General features: G+C 46.7%; 1 protein-coding gene across 1 annotated transcript in view; it reads right to left on the reverse strand.

Moving 5' to 3' along the window:
* LOC138567332 (red-sensitive opsin) overlaps window positions 1–15,510 on the reverse strand; it is a 58,186-nt gene that overhangs the window by 25,742 nt on the left and 16,934 nt on the right. The window contains exons 2-4 of the mRNA XM_069645430.1: window positions 2,117–2,413; window positions 1,476–1,644; window positions 981–1,146 (exon numbers count right to left, since the gene is read on the reverse strand). Coding sequence (XP_069501531.1) covers window positions 981–1,146; window positions 1,476–1,644; window positions 2,117–2,413 — 632 coding nt within the window. The remainder of the gene's footprint in view (window positions 1–980; window positions 1,147–1,475; window positions 1,645–2,116; window positions 2,414–15,510) is intronic.

Below are 15,510 nucleotides of genomic sequence, written 5' to 3' on the forward strand. Positions count from 1 at the left end.
TTTTGGCACCTATAAACACTTCTGTAAAGGTGTGTTATAAATACCAAATCATATCATATCATGTGATATTTTTCACATAAAAGTATACCCAGGTCAATGAGAATTTCCTGCGGTGCCCCATCTCCAGGACGTCAAAGATGCAGAGGCTCGGCTCTGCGTGATGTTTCCTCCTCCATAGGAGTTTCCTCTGTTATACACATCACATGAATAAATAGAACGGTGTGCTTCATTGACTACGGAATTCATGTTGGGTTCAGTATTGCCTGTAGCCAATACATGAAAAGAAGGATCTTTGTCAAATACAGTAATTGTTGGAGATATTAAAGTCTTTTCCACATCCATACATGCAGATGAGGTGTTTTGGACTGGGAGTTCTTGTCCCAAGTGAGGTCCTGCTTGCCCAGACCCCTGGGGAGGGTCTTGGTTGTGGGCTCACCTCCCTAGCCTCAAAGGGGGTGGCTTCCCTCTGGGAGAAGGGCCGAATTGTTGAGATTCATCACACACCCCATATTCTGACAGGGAAAGAACTCCCCACAGGCCATCCATTACCCTGGATTGGAATCTATGCAGAAAAACAATAGGGGTGAATACAAAATGTTCGTCAAGAAACACCAATCCTTTGCTTCCAAATAACTTCCCCAGGATCTGCCAAATCCCCAAACCACCTATCTTAAAATACTGCATGTTCCAAGGCATCCTCTGATTCGCAAACAAATTTAACAGCCACTTAAACATTGCATCTAGTCAGGGACTGGCCAGTGTGATGCAGCTGTCTTGCCAGAGAACCGCCATTCCTGCCTTTCCTGATTAGAACTGTTACTTCTTGGAAAGGTCCATCAATTACAAAAAAGCATGGTAATTTTGCAAAGGCCCAACAAATCCTGTAAAAAGCCCACAAGAATTAGGGAATCAGAATCAAATCAAGAATATATAGGCTGTAGTCTTCCTTATTTGATAGCAGTAAAAAGTGAGTGTCTTACCTGTCGAATGGCCCACCAGACCTGAATGTAGCAAATTATAATGATGGACAATGGCAGGATACAGCAGGTGATCATCAGGACCATCATGTATGACTGAACACCAGGGTCAGAGCTGCCGCTGAACACATCTGGACCACATGAGGTCTTCAAGCCATGAGGCCAGTACCTGAAGGGAAAGCAGAGCATTGGTCACTGGCTAGGAATGATCGTATGGGTTACACTTTAATTATTTATCACTTGGGACACTTCTCCTCTGCCACTTTTTGAAAAGTCTGTTGTGGAGGGGCTCTTCACTAGGCTCACAGGCAGGCATTTCATATGAATGATTCTAGAAGAACCTGCAAGGTAGATCCGATCCATGTATCATGCTATTTATCATATGCATAAATTGTTTGTGTGCTTGTGTGTGTGTGTGTGTGTGTGTGTGTGTGTGTGTGTGTGTGTGTTTGTGTGTCTGTGTGTGTAACCCTGCCCCAAGTTCTAGATGGGGCTTACCTGCTCCAGCCGAAGATGGGTGGGGCACACCAACCAGCCGACCACACCCAAGAGAAGATGATCCCAGCAGCTGCCAGTTTGCCATCAAACTTAATGTTGCCAAAAGGTTTGCAGACAACAAACCACCTTTCCCAGGCAATGATTGTTAAGGACCAGAGGGCTGAGATACCTGCCAAAGTCAATATGAAAAGAAAAGCATTAAAATGGCAGATTGACTGTTGGGTTGAGGGATGATGAAGGATTTGGAGGGTTGGGCAATCATTTATTTCTTGTGATTGAGACCTCGCATCTATTTTAAGTTTCATACTCATACCAAAGGTTAAGTGCGATAACATTTTAATATGTTGTCTGAGAGGATTTTATAATTGAGGAGGTAGTGTTTGTGTGTGTCAAGGCTTTGGATAAAGTGTACCTGCCTTCTAATCACCTCTGTTTTTGCATACTTAACAGTTATGGATCTTTGCATCAAATTGACTTTTAGATCCCTTTGTAGATCTGACCTCCCATTTATAGATCTCTGTGTCAAACTTACTTTTAGATCTCTCTGTAGATCTTTCCTCCCAAGCATAATCAGTTTCCTTGCCTATTGCAAGTACACACTGCCCTTCTGGGAACCTAGCCTGATGTTTTGGGTTGCTTACCACAAACAGAGACTGTGTAGCCCTCGATAACACACAGGGGGTGCCCCAGGATGAAGTAGCCAAACATTTGATTGATGACACTAATGGTGCTGGCGATGACCGTCTCCCCAAGATCGGCAATTGCCAGGTTTACCAGGATCCAGTTCAAAGGGTGCCGCAGCTTCTTGAACTTCATGGTTGCCACGAGGACCAGCCCATTGGTAAAAACGGAGGCAAATACGACAAAGATCATCCAAAGGGTGGTGAGGTTGTAGACCCATCGTGGAGCAATGTGGTAGTTGGGTCCTTCAAAGGGACCTGAAAAACACACAACGTTAATTTTCGTGTCAACAACATTATTCTAGTAGAAAGGGGCCTCTCAAGCAACCACCTCTGCACCACTCATTGATGCATCAAACCTGTTGAGTTATTGAAAAGCTATTGTGAAGGAAATCATACATATAAAAACATGTGGTTTGTCTTCCATTATTATCTGGCAGCATGGGTTTCCATATATGGTGCCTAGCGTCCAGGTGTTTACATATAATTTCAATTTTCTGAACAGATCTAGCAGCAGTATATAACAGGTCAAAACAACCAGAAAGAGGAAAACCCTATCGACAAGGTCAAATTGAGAAACCTAAACTGACTCCAATGTCTAGGGACAGACTCATAACATGATATCAAATAAGGAGATCAGATATATCGTTTAAACTTTGAAAACAGGTGACTGACACTTTCTAAAAAAACTCCAAAATACAATGTATTATATTTTAAAACAAAATTCATACGCAATTTGTCTCCTTCGGACTGAAGCACCCCGGGTACATTGCACGGAAAGAACACCTATATAGCCCACGAATGTGCATGGAAGACATATCAAATAATCATATTCACCAAACACAACTATAACACAATTATAACAGGCACATCAAAAGATCTGTTATGTTGTCCAGTGGACAACACAACGGATCTTTTGATGTGATAATTATGTTCTAGTTTTTTAGAAAGTGTCAGTCACCTGTTTTGAAAGTTTAAACGATATATCTGATCTCCCTGTTTGATATCATGTTATGAACAGCTCCAGCCAGGGCATGACATTTTCAATGTAGAGGCTTGATGTGATTAGATACTTCACCCTATTTGCTGTTTCCACATCACAAACATGAACATGAGGAGGTTTTCTTTTCTGATATGTGATTGTGAACCCTTTGGACGACCCCCAGTTCACTGACCAGGATGCCTTAGTACGGTGACTAGGATCTTGGCCGTATCTCCTTTCTTCTAATGGGGCGTTTGTGGAATCCTAGAGCAGCCTCTGACCTGATGACAGTTAGGCATTTGAGTATTTCACTTCTCTCCGGCAAGCAAATTAAGCTCTTATAGCTAGATGTGTTTCTACTGGAAGAATAATTGAAGTTGAAATATACACACACAGCTCTTACACAGCACCTGGCTGTTGGTGTGGCAGATGTGTTAGCCATGGATATGAGTCTCATGGAAACTTCGAAAGGCAAATATGGCTGATATCTTATTTGTACGACACTTGGGACAAAGTCTGCATCCTTCCATTTAATCTCATGAATCGTCTGATTCGCCATTGTTGAAGTCCATAGCTCATGACAGATGCTGTCATAGTGAAGACTTTGGCCATGATTGTAGTCTCAGACCCTTACAATACTGGATTTCCTCCTCGGGCCTTCTAGGCTTAGAAGTTAGGAAATCAAAAGCTCGATTGCATGAGAGCATGTGTTCTTCTCTTTAGCAAAGATACATCGTGGGATGCAGGCTTTAAGCACTAATAGAAGCCTTCATAGCCTGCTTCTCTTTTGTTGTTCTCACTGTTTCCTGTTCTATATCCGATGAGCAGGCTTGGAATGCAGTTTGTAACCCATTGCTCAGCTCGTGCAGGGAACCAACATCTTCATAAAAACAGATATTATTATCAGACAGCTTCAATGCTTGATTCGCTTCATTTGACTGATTCTTTTTATGAATTGTGAAAGGCTTATTTGTAAGTTAGCCATAATACATTAAATTAAAAGATAATAGTGCCTTATTGCATCACATATTGCTTCAAAGTGAGTAAGTAAAGTCAATTTGATCACAAGAGGGCAAGTATGGTAGAAGAGCGGGAGTTGGAACAAGGGTTGAGTGGGTGAATATTTAGTGGTGGGGGAATATGAGAAAGAAGGATAGTGCAGAATAGAATCTCAGTATATAGGACATTCCTGATAAACAAGCAAATGGCTAAAGAAATAATGACGTAGTTGCAGATGAATGGTAGGTTAAAAATTACTCCTAAGCACTGGCATTGCTCTGGCCAACCTTCCAAACCACTGTTTTTTTTAGCCCGAACGTTCCAGCCATAAACCTTTAGTTTCGCTAATGTCATCCTGAGTGGGACGGGTCTGCTCAGATGTGGGGCTCGAGTCTACTGTGCCAATAGACCCAGGATGCACATTTCCAACTAGGATGATCCACGTTCGGATGTGACCTAGAAATTTGGGAATCCTTTGTGGTGGAATCAGGGCTGACTTGTACAAGGTCATTCACTTGAATATCATGGAAGACTGAAGAATGATGATCTGAGGGTTGTCCAGGGTAATTCCCATGGTTATGCTTCGTTCAAAATCTTCCAGACATCACCCTTCAGTTTTCTTTAGTCACTGCAACTGGGACTGGTATGCCCAAAAGTGGGTCCCAAGCCTGCTATTTTATGTATTTATTTTTATTTATTGGTTATTTATAATGTGCCCATACACACGTGTTTCGAGGCGCAGCAAGGATAGAGGGTGGGGGAACAGGGGAGACAAAAAGTAGCAATTTTAATAGGCCTTGTGACATTCAGATGGTGCAAGTGCAGTAACGAGAAGTGCAGGGGGGCGTGGAGAGGGAAGTGCAGGAACAGGGCAGAGGGGCCTGTGAGAAGGAAAGTGCCAGGGGAGGCCAGGAGGACAGGGAAGGGGAGGCACAGAAAGCAGGGGAAGGAGGGGTGGAGGCACCACAAGCTAAGTGCAAGGAAGGGGGCTGGAATGGCTCTAGGCCAGCCAGTCAAGTGAACGTAAGGGACCTGTAAGGGCAAGAGATGAGGCAGGTGTGGGTGGGGCAGGGGGGACCAAGTTCAGGGGTAGACCAGACAGGGGGCGTGGGGTGGTCTGGTGCCCTGCATGACTCTGAAGGAACCAGGCCGCCAGTCAAGGGCAGAGGGAGAAATTAGGTGGGGAAGGGGAGATGGAGGGGAGAAGAGAAAAGGAAGGCCTTGAGGAGCTTCCAGAACCAAGGAGATCCGGCTCAAGTCAGAAAGGGGCAGGGAAGCCATTCGAGAGTAAGGCACTGACGGAGGAGAGATATATACCCCCCCAGTCTCTGCTTGGAAAAATGTTTGTCTGATCTGCGATCGAAGGGCTCTAGCAGGGAGGTATTTTGGGAGAGAGAGTTGGTTATAGTGAGATCCCAGGCCCCAGAAAGCCTTGTGGATGATGCAGAGGGTCTTGAATTTAATTCTTGCAGCAGCCGGGAGCCAGTGGAGAGACTTAAGGGCTGGAGATATGCAATCCCTGGGCTTGAGGCCAAGGATAGGTCTCGCTATCCTATTCTGGATTAGTTGAAGGGGGCGAAGGGAGGAGTTAGGCACGTTGAGGAAGAGGATTCTGCATTAGTCCAGCCTGGAAGGAACCAGAGCTCTGGAGACATTGGGGGTCATTACAAGTTGGGCGGTAAGGGATACCGGGCACCGGTAAGGAGACTGGTGCCGGTAATCCCTTACCGCCCAATTCCGAGGTCCCTTAGCGGGAACCGCAAGGGACGTGTGGTCGGACCATAGGTCCTTTACGGGTCCCGTTAGGGCACCAGGGCACTAATTATGAGCCTGCTGTTAGCAGGCCCGTAATTAGCACCTTCCCCATTCCCATTGAGCCCTGTGGGGGCTCAAATGGTAATGGGGAATGGCATTTGGAATGGGGACCAGGCCGGACCCAAACATGATATTGGAGGTAGCCATGGCGCTAATAGTGCCATGGCTACCTCCAAAGTCGTAATTAGGCCCATTGAGTTTCTGGAGAAAGGTAAGGAAAGGGAGAATTCCTCTGATGAGGAGCAGCTGATACCCAACGTACACCTCGCTGCCAATGCCCAATGAGGCTGAAACATGTCTGGCGTTGGGATGTGACTTATCAGTTTGGACTGGACTGCTTTTGTTGGGATGGGGCCAAGCCTGATTTGCACACCATCTTTCCTCATCTCTAATGGCATAAAAGACTGGAAAATAATGGTTTGGATGGTTGCCCAGAGCAACGTCGCCAGTTATGGTTGATTCAAAAAACATTGAAGCTGTTTTGCAATAGTTGCAGGTTTATTCTTGTTATCACAGAGCTGGATCTTGAGATATATTTAAAGTGTTTGGACATTTTGCCCAACCTTTGTTCTTTTGGAATATTCTTCTAGAATTTACAGGCAATTATTTGCAAATGAATGCCCTCCAAAGTACTGTTTAGAGAATTTATTGAGTGACAGTGTTTTTTCTCTTGATGATCTTAGCGAGCAGCCTGGCTTGTATGGCTTCAAGAATTCTGATGAGTAAGGGGCAACTATAAAGTTGGCCCTTTGAAAGGTAGGTTTGTATGGGTAGGCATGTGGAAGAACAATATTTCTGTCATGCCTGCGTTGAAGGCTCTATCATTAAGTCTTGCACTGCTTGGCTGTAATTTCTGATCACAGAGTTGCTATGATGATTGGATTCTAGATTGAAGGCTCTTTGAGTGTAATCTGCACAGAGTTGCCTTTTCGGGCAAAATGTTCCCAAAGAGGCATGCTAGTGACTTTATTTGAACCTTTAAAAGCCGTAGGGAGAGGGTGTATCCTTGAGATGCCCATATTTTCTGATTGAATTGTGGTTAATTTGGTTCTCCTAGTCTTGCTTGTTCCTCTCTCTCATTGAGGAAAAAGGTTTTATCATCTGGAGGATACCTCAGTTTTTCCCGTTTGTTTCTGGAGACTCCTCAAGAGGGTTGTTTGGTCTATCACATTTTCCGCAGCTGATAAGTCAAATAGGATAATAGTTGCTGGTGTCTTTATGTCAAATGGTTTAAGTGTGCGTTCCTTCATGTATGGCTGTTGTTTCAGGGCTCCAGTGTGCTCTGGAGTCAATTGGCTGTCATGGAAAGGCTGTATTTCTCTCTCTTGTTTTCTAATTGTTTGGTAAAAAAAAAAGTCCATGATTTTGTCAACAAATGACAAATTTGAGGTAGGACAGCAATTGAAAGGTTCTTTCTGTGGGTTCCAGATCTGTTTTTGTTTTTTTTAGTAAGGGAGAGGTTGTAGATTCCTTTATGGTAGGTGGTTGGGCACCAGATGAGATGCTAAACTCATTTCCCTTAAATCTGAATACACACAGTGGGGAAATGTATGTTATTTTTGATGATAAAAACACACTTGCTTCTATTACTGATCCAGTGCTTCAGTGCTGCCAAGTAGGAATGGCTACCGTTGAGTCCTTCAACAACATGCACCTCATTCTGATTGGCATGTAATGGACATTGGAAACTGATTGCGCGATTGCAGGGTCCTGCGCTTTTCCTGATTCTGATATGTTTTTGCATATGGCATGGATGGATCAGTTAATGTCCCCATGTGTACAGTTCATGATGGGGAAATCCTTGGTTCCTCCTGGGTTCCACAATTCCACAATTGTACGGGAACCCTGCGCTGGCAGACATTCCCTGCACTGGCATGCTTTATGTGGGTTTTCTCTCTATTTGTAAAAAAAAAAGAAATTGGGCCCTATATTGCTAATCCTCATCATTGTTCCTTAATGTTGAGACCTGATCCGGCGTGCCGAATCGGGTGTATTGGTCCAGGGTTGAGTTAAAGGGTCGAGCGAAGCAAGGACATTCAACAAGGGTGCCCGGGCCGATAACACCCGATCCGGATTGCCAGAGAGGGTCTTAATGCTATTAGCACCCCAGGTTGCCAATCCGGTAACCCACGGTTACGGTATATATGATATGATATGATATATGTAATTTATTACACGTCTGTACACAAGTGTTTTAGCCGCGACAAGACAAGGGAGGGAAGACACAGGGAGCCAGTGAAGAGATTTCAGGGCTGGAGAGATACAGTCCCTGGGCCTGAGGCCAAGGATTAGTCTTGCAGTCCTGTACTGGATTAGTTGCAGAGGGCAGAGAGTAGAGAAAGGCAGATTGAGAAAGAGGCTGTTGCAGTACTCCAGCCTAGAGAGAACCAGGGCCCTGGAGACAGTGAGCTTCTGGGGGGAAATGAGAAAAGGAAGGATACCTCTGAGGAGGTGCAGCTGGTAGTAGGCCTTCTTGGCAAGGTCCGTGATGTGAGGAGAGAGGGAGAGAGTGCAGTTGAAGATGACACCAAGGTTTTTTGCCTCACAAGAAGACGAAGAGTCAGAGAAGTAAAGAGGGAGCAGGGGTCCCAATGAGAAGGATCTCCATGATATTGGCATTAAGGCAGAGATCGTTGGAGGCACACCAATCCTGAATCACAGAAAGACATTCAGGAATGAGTGAGAGAGGAGTGGAGGCTGAGGGGAGCCTGAAAGAGAGCTTAGTGGCATCCGCATATCACTGAAAGTTTGAGGAAAAGGTAGAGCTCAGGTGGGCCAAGGGGACCAAGTAGACATCGAAGAGCCAGGGTGAGAGGATAGAGCTCTGTGGAACATCACATGCGAAGAAAGAGGTGGTGGAGAGAAAGGACCCAAGTTGTATCTGGGAGGGTCGGTCCAGGAGGAAGGTGGTCAACCACTCCAGGGCCTGATCCGTGATGCCCAGGTTCTCACGAAATCGATTGATCAGGATGGCGTGATTGACCATGTCAAAAGCAGAGGAATGGTCAAGGAGGATGAGGACAGAAGAAAGGCTGGAGTCAAGATTAGAGAGCAGATCTTCACAGTTTCCGTGCCTCTGGCTTCTCTGAAGCCACACTGATGGTCATGGAGACAAGCAACAGATTCAGTGTGGAGAGTAAGTTGGGAGATGGCCAGTTTTTCCAGGGATTTGCCCAGGAAAGAAATGATAGAGATCGGGCAATAGTTTGCTGGACAGGTAGGATCGGCCGATGGCTTTTCAAGGGGGGGGTTCACAAGGGAGTGCTTGAAGGGAGAGGGGAACTATCCAGTGGCAAAAGAGTATTTGCAGAAATCGGCCAAGGCTGCTTGATGGTTCTGGACGAGCAGGGGAGCACCTTTTTGGACGACACTTCCATAGATCGGACATGTCTAGAAACATAGGTGTTGTCAGAGAGAAAGAGGAGAAAAGAGGAAGAGAGGGAGAGGCGGCCAGATGGGGGCCGAGAGAGGTATAGGAAGAGGAAGAGGATAGCGAGGACAGGATATCCTGTGTTTTAGTGGTGAAGTGAGAAGCCAGAGCTGTACAGAGGGCCTGGCAGGAACAGGAGAGGTGGAGACTGCAGAAGGATTGGTCAGCTCCTTGCAGATTTTAAAGAGTTTGGCCGTGTTGTTAGAGGCTGCAGGAATGTGGGCTTGGATGTGGACTCTCTTCTTGGACAGGACAGAGAGTCTGTCTTGCCATTGGAGGAGGCAACAGGACAGTTTGTCAGAGGATGCGCTCAAAGCACTCCATTTCCTCTCAGCCACGCTGCATTTGCGTTTCAGGGTGGCGAGGTCAGAGTCATACCAAGAGATGCACTTGGAGGTAGGGTTCATACGGATTCTCAAGGATGTCCAGAGTGTTGGAGATAGAAAGATGCAGGTTAGAGAGAGCTGTGTCAGAGTATGAGTCAGCCACAGGAGTACAAGGAGAAGAGAATGTAGAGGCAAAGGCATTCACTGAAACACGCTTCGTGCGCTGAATGACCGAGAAGGCAGTAGGCAGTGCTGGGGTGGGCTTTGCCTGAGTGACAGAGTGTTTCACGTGAGAGGAAAGCAGAAAGTGGTCAGGGCAGAGTGGAGAGAGAGTGTCAGAGAGGTTGCAGTAGAGCCCAGAGGAGGGATTAGAAGCATTCAAATGGATGCTGAGGTCTCACAGGAGGTGATGAGAGGTAGAGGCAAGTAGAGGAGAGGTCAGCCCATTCTGAACGTAAGAGGGCAACCTGGCCTGTAGATGGTGGCCACAGTCAGTGAGAGGCTAGGAGAGGTAGAAAGGCTGCAGACCAGGCATTCAAAGGAAGAGTAGGCATACATAGGAATGACGGAATGACAGAAGCAGAGACCCACTCCCGAAAGATCAGAGCTACTCCACCTCCAAGTCGTTTCGTTCTGGGCTCACAGAGGATATTGTAGCCATCAGGGAGGAGAGTGTCAAAATGTGTGACAAAGCTGGCCGTGAACTATGTTTCAGTGAAAGAGAGGACATCAGATCAAGTTCTTTGTGGAGGTGGCATATGTCCGAGGAGTGTTTGGCAGCAGAGCGAGAGTTTACAGTAGCGACGTGGAGCAAATTGCCACATTTTCAAGACTTCCGGGATGGGGTGCAGGCTTGAGGTACACCCAGGGGAGGTGGCTGAGGGGCCTGAGAGTGAGCAGGGTTGGTAGCAGGAGGTGGAATAGTAGCCAAAGAGGAGGAGGAAGCTGTCAGAGAGGCGGCAGAAGAAGGAGGTGGCAGAGGAGCCAGAGAGGTGCTGGTAGGAGTAGCGGGAAAAGGAAGGAAGTTAATAAGACGCAGGAGACGCCTATCGAAAAGGAGGAGATTGGGCTGAGGGCCCTGGACCAAGATGATGCCATTCAGATTGACATAAATGATGGTGTTAGAGGAGTGGAAGGAAGCCCAAGAGCACCTCCCACTGAGTACCACCATTAATGGGCGAGGAAAAGATAGGAGAGCGAGCTGAGACTATATAGGGGATCCATAAGTCTGGAGAGGGAATGACAAAGAGGATGTTGGTTAGGGTCTGTCTGGAGGAAGCGCTGATGTGGGTATCCATGATAGGGAGGCCAGGGTTGGAGACCAGGATATCCCTCTTGAACTTTTTCCTACCAGACTTAATGAAAGGGATAGGATAGGAGTTAGAGTAGCAGTTTGAGAAGATGGGAGAGATTGAGAGCACCATAGAGGGTGCGAGGAGGCAAGAAGTGAGTGTCAGGGGAGGAAAGAAGCCCAGCCCAAAGCTGGGCACCATAGGGGGCAACAGAGGGGAGGGTTCACACAGAAGTAGGCAACAAGCAGGCAGCACACCACAGGGGAACACAGGAGCAGTGTGAACGGAAGACAGGGGGGCACACTGTAAAACACCCAGATTTGACTTTCCTAGAAAAAGAGGGCACAAGGCCTAGTTTCAACACAAACAGCAATGTAAAAACACCAAGATTCGACTTTCCTAAAAAAGAGGAGAAAAGTCCTAGTTTCAGTGCAAATAGCAATGTAAAAGAGGGAAAAAGCGTTCTTTCCTAGAGAGATGGCCAGGCAATACAGTACTATAAATTACAATATGAACAATAGAGTAATTAGTGGGGTGGGTCAGTTTAGTGGGGTGCAGTGATTGCTGCACCCCCTGACCCACTGCACTTACTTTAGCAGTCTCAAAAGGTTGATGGCTGTAGGCTTCTTACTTCCCTGGCTGACACCGGCAGACAACATCCAGAGCTGCTTCAGGGGGAGCTGCCCTTTTCCTCGGGGTCCTTAACAATGGGGCTGCAAAAATCAATGGGGCTGCACTGGAAGCCTAAATCAAATAGGGCATGGTGGCCAATGAGGGTCGGAGGAGGGACAAAAGGAAGGGGCAGCAGACAGGGAAGAACCACTGGGGAATATGAAATACAACACAAGCGCACCGCGCTAATGTGAACAAGGATTCCTCACCAAACACAAAATCCATATTGGAGCCCAGCCATGCAAAATTAAACAAGCCTCACCTCGTGTGCCCAGGTAGATGCGGTGGCAGCGCTGGAACGAACACAGGACTAGGTCCTCGTTCAACACATGAACATTCAGCCAATGTGGGTCAGAGGAGGGAGAAAGGGAGGGGGCAGCAGACAGGTAAGAAACAGTGGGGAATATGAAATAGAACATGAGCGCACATCGCTAACATGAACAAGGATTCCTCACCAAACACAAAATCAATATTTGATCCCAACTACGCAAAATTAAACAAGCCTCACCTTGAGTGCCCAAGGCAAAAGTGGCGGCAGCGCTGAAACGAGCACAGGACTAGGTCTTTGTTCAACACACAAACATTCAGCCAATGGGGGTCAGAGAAGGGACAAAGGGAGGGGGCCACAGACAGGGAAGAAACACTGGGGAATATGAAGTACAAAACAAGCGCACATCGCTAGCATGAACAAAATTTCCTCACCAAACACAAAATCCATTTTGGGGCCTATCCATGCAAAATTAAACAAGCCTGACCTCGAGTGCCCAAAGCAGAAGTGGTGGTAGCGCTGTAATGAACGCAGGACTAATCCTCGTTCAACACACAAACATTCAGCCAACAGGGGTCGGAGGAGCGACAAAGGGACGGGGCAGCAGACAGGGAAAAAACACTGGGGAATATGAAATTCAACACAAGCGCACTGCGCTAATGTGAACAAGGATTCCTCACCAAACACATGAAATGGTGACAAAAAGGGATGGGACAGTGGGGGGAATATGATTAAGGCAACACATCTTAACTTTATGTTAGTGCAGAGATTCCCCAGCTGTTGGGCACATAGCTTAATACTCCCCTATGAGGCTTATCATTGCTCAGGTTCACGCCCTTTTGATTCCCCAAATCACGCCTGTATTTCTATTATAGATACAGGAAGTAATCCCTTTGGCTTCTTCTGAAGTTCAAACAATACTCTTTGTTTGTGAAGTTTAGCTGTTCCCTGGATATTTACAATTACCTTCTCTTCCATAAGATAAGCAAGGCATGGCCTCTCATTCAGTAATCCTCCATCTGCTCCATCTTGCACCCATATGCCCAAAAAGTGCAAGGATATACCATTGGTGGCTGTATGATTGTTTGCTATGAATGCTCTAAATAAATAAAATAAATATCTCGACGGACCTCGATGGAGCTACAGCTCACAGAATGTTTTACTCAGCTGTCTTTCCATTATCCACTTTATTTCCATTCCTCTTCGCCACCCGGCTGCACCTGTCGTCTCTTTTATGTCGGGTGTAACCTTGTTCTCTGTATGCAGGTCGTGTGGCAAGCACTTTGTAGGAACTTTGTCTCCAGTACCTAGGCCCTGAGCAACAATGGGTGAATTGTACACCAACCATGCTTTTTCCCTGTGGGTATTATGCAGGATGTATCATCGTTTGGAGGTCATCTTCCACAGATCTCCTTATGGGCACATCAAGGACGTTGTTCACTCTCGGAAACGTCGATTACAGGTAGGTCCTCAAGTAGGTCCAGCTGTGTTTTCCTAAACAACCCACTCTGGTGACTCCTTCCTGGGATAGCCAAGCATGAGGGACTGCTGTCCCATTGCTGCTAGCCACCACCCTACTTAGAACACTCCAGAGACCCTTGCAGTTGCTACCAGAGTTCGCACAGAGAAACCTTAATAGTCTGGTACCGGGTTTACACGACCCAAGGTGACACCTGAGAGTCATGGACCTGTGACTGGGTTAATTGAAACTGAAGGTGATCAGCATTTTACTGGGATTCACCCAGAGGGTTCCCCTGGTATTACCAGGACTTTACTTGAGGGCAAATGGCAACTGGGACAGTAAACCGGCACGGCTGCCGCCGAACTTGCAAATTATTCCGGTGCCTGGCAATGGGGAAATATAGGGGCATTACAGCTCAATGGGAATGGGAAGGACGGTAGCACTGGCATCATTCATAACGGTGCTGGTGCTACTGTCAAAGTCTGCGAGCGGGTGCCATCCGGCCTGCCGGGTCAGACCTGGCGGGTTGAAATGCACCCTCTTGCAGAACTCAGAGTTTGGCGGTCTAGAAACAACGGTACCGGTAGCTTACCGCCAACATTGTTTCCGGACCGGCAACTTTGTAATGGCGCCCAGTGTGTCACAGTGGTCATATGCCCCTTCCAAGCCCCACGTTGATCATCAAAGCTCTGTGCATCCTACAGAAAGTGCTACAGATTCATTCCAAATTGGCAGCAAAGTGCTCTGAAGAGGGCATATATTAATCTGCCGCCATGATGCACACAGGTGAGATCATTTTGGAGGTATCTTTTATGTAATCTGAGCACTCGGGACCCCATCAGGATTGGGCCATTTATGGTGGCCCCAATTGTGTTGCCTCCTGTGTTGAGCATGGATGCTTTTGTTCGGGTCAAATGATCTCCTATGCAAACCTCATGATCCTCTTCATATCCTGTACCCACTTCTTCACTAAGATTCTGTGATCCGGGCCCACCACCCCCCAGACATCCAACCTGGTATATTACAGTCACATCTACCTGGACTCCGATCTCAGCCGCTACCTCAACTCTTCCATATGAAGACAAATTGTTCAACCTCTTTCGGTGACTCAGGCATTTGATAACATTGTACATTGTACAGTACTTCAAGAACCTCAATAAGGAGGTTGTCCTGCAGCTGTAGCCTAGTGAACTACTGCAGTCTGCAGTTCACAGCCAGTGCCTATTCAGCCAACCTCCTCCACCTCAACTGACACTTCAACTGGTACCAACGCTAGGTCCATCATAGCCTTAGATTCCCCTGGTGCCAGCTGCACCCACTCCTTCTAGGCAATGAAGGGGATACGTCTCTGGTCAATGCCCAAGCACCCACGGATCCCACCGGATCTATCACCCCTGTCTGGGCTAACCCTGCAATAGTGGCCATTGACACAGACAGGTACACAAAAGAGGATGCTCCTTCATCTGCCAACACCTTCCATGACAGGATTTATTAAATGCATGTACTTATTTGGGGCTTCACTGAATTTCGAAGTCTTCATAAACCGGAGGAGGTTCCGGCAGAACCTATTGTCTTGGCAGGTCTTCTTGATCTTACGTGTTCTGAAAAATCAGGCATTGCCCTTCAAACAGACTTTCTTGCTGGGGCAATCAAGATATGGAAGACTCCTTACTCAGGAGAGGCAGTCGGTAAGCAAGTACATACTGGATATCTTCAACTAAGATGTGACTTAACATTCCTTCCTCAACCACACTCTTTGGTGGCAGCCGCAGCTACCTTGTTTACTTTGTCTTCTGCAACATCAGAGAATATGGGTAAATTAGGGCAAACCTCCTCACCTCTGCCTAGGGTTAACACGTTACTTGGGTAAGAAGGTCTACTCCAATAGTCCCCTGCGCTTACACGAGGCCAATGCAGACTGCAGCCAACCAAAGTCTCTGAAAAGAGGTCTCAGAATTCCAGAATGTCTTAGCTCAGCATAAGGTTCCAGCATTCAAGTCAAGTCTCCTTGAAGCTAAGCACATTGATTGCACATGACTTCATGGAGTCCTCCATGTTTGCGCCATGCAGCTTGGATAAGAGCCACACATTTAACAAGGACCTGCAAGA

Source organism: Ambystoma mexicanum, chromosome 2p, assembly GCF_040938575.1.
Source record: "Ambystoma mexicanum isolate Mex_15411 chromosome 2p, UKY_AmexF1_1, whole genome shotgun sequence".
In the NCBI taxonomy this organism is placed as follows: domain Eukaryota; kingdom Metazoa; phylum Chordata; class Amphibia; order Caudata; family Ambystomatidae; genus Ambystoma; species Ambystoma mexicanum.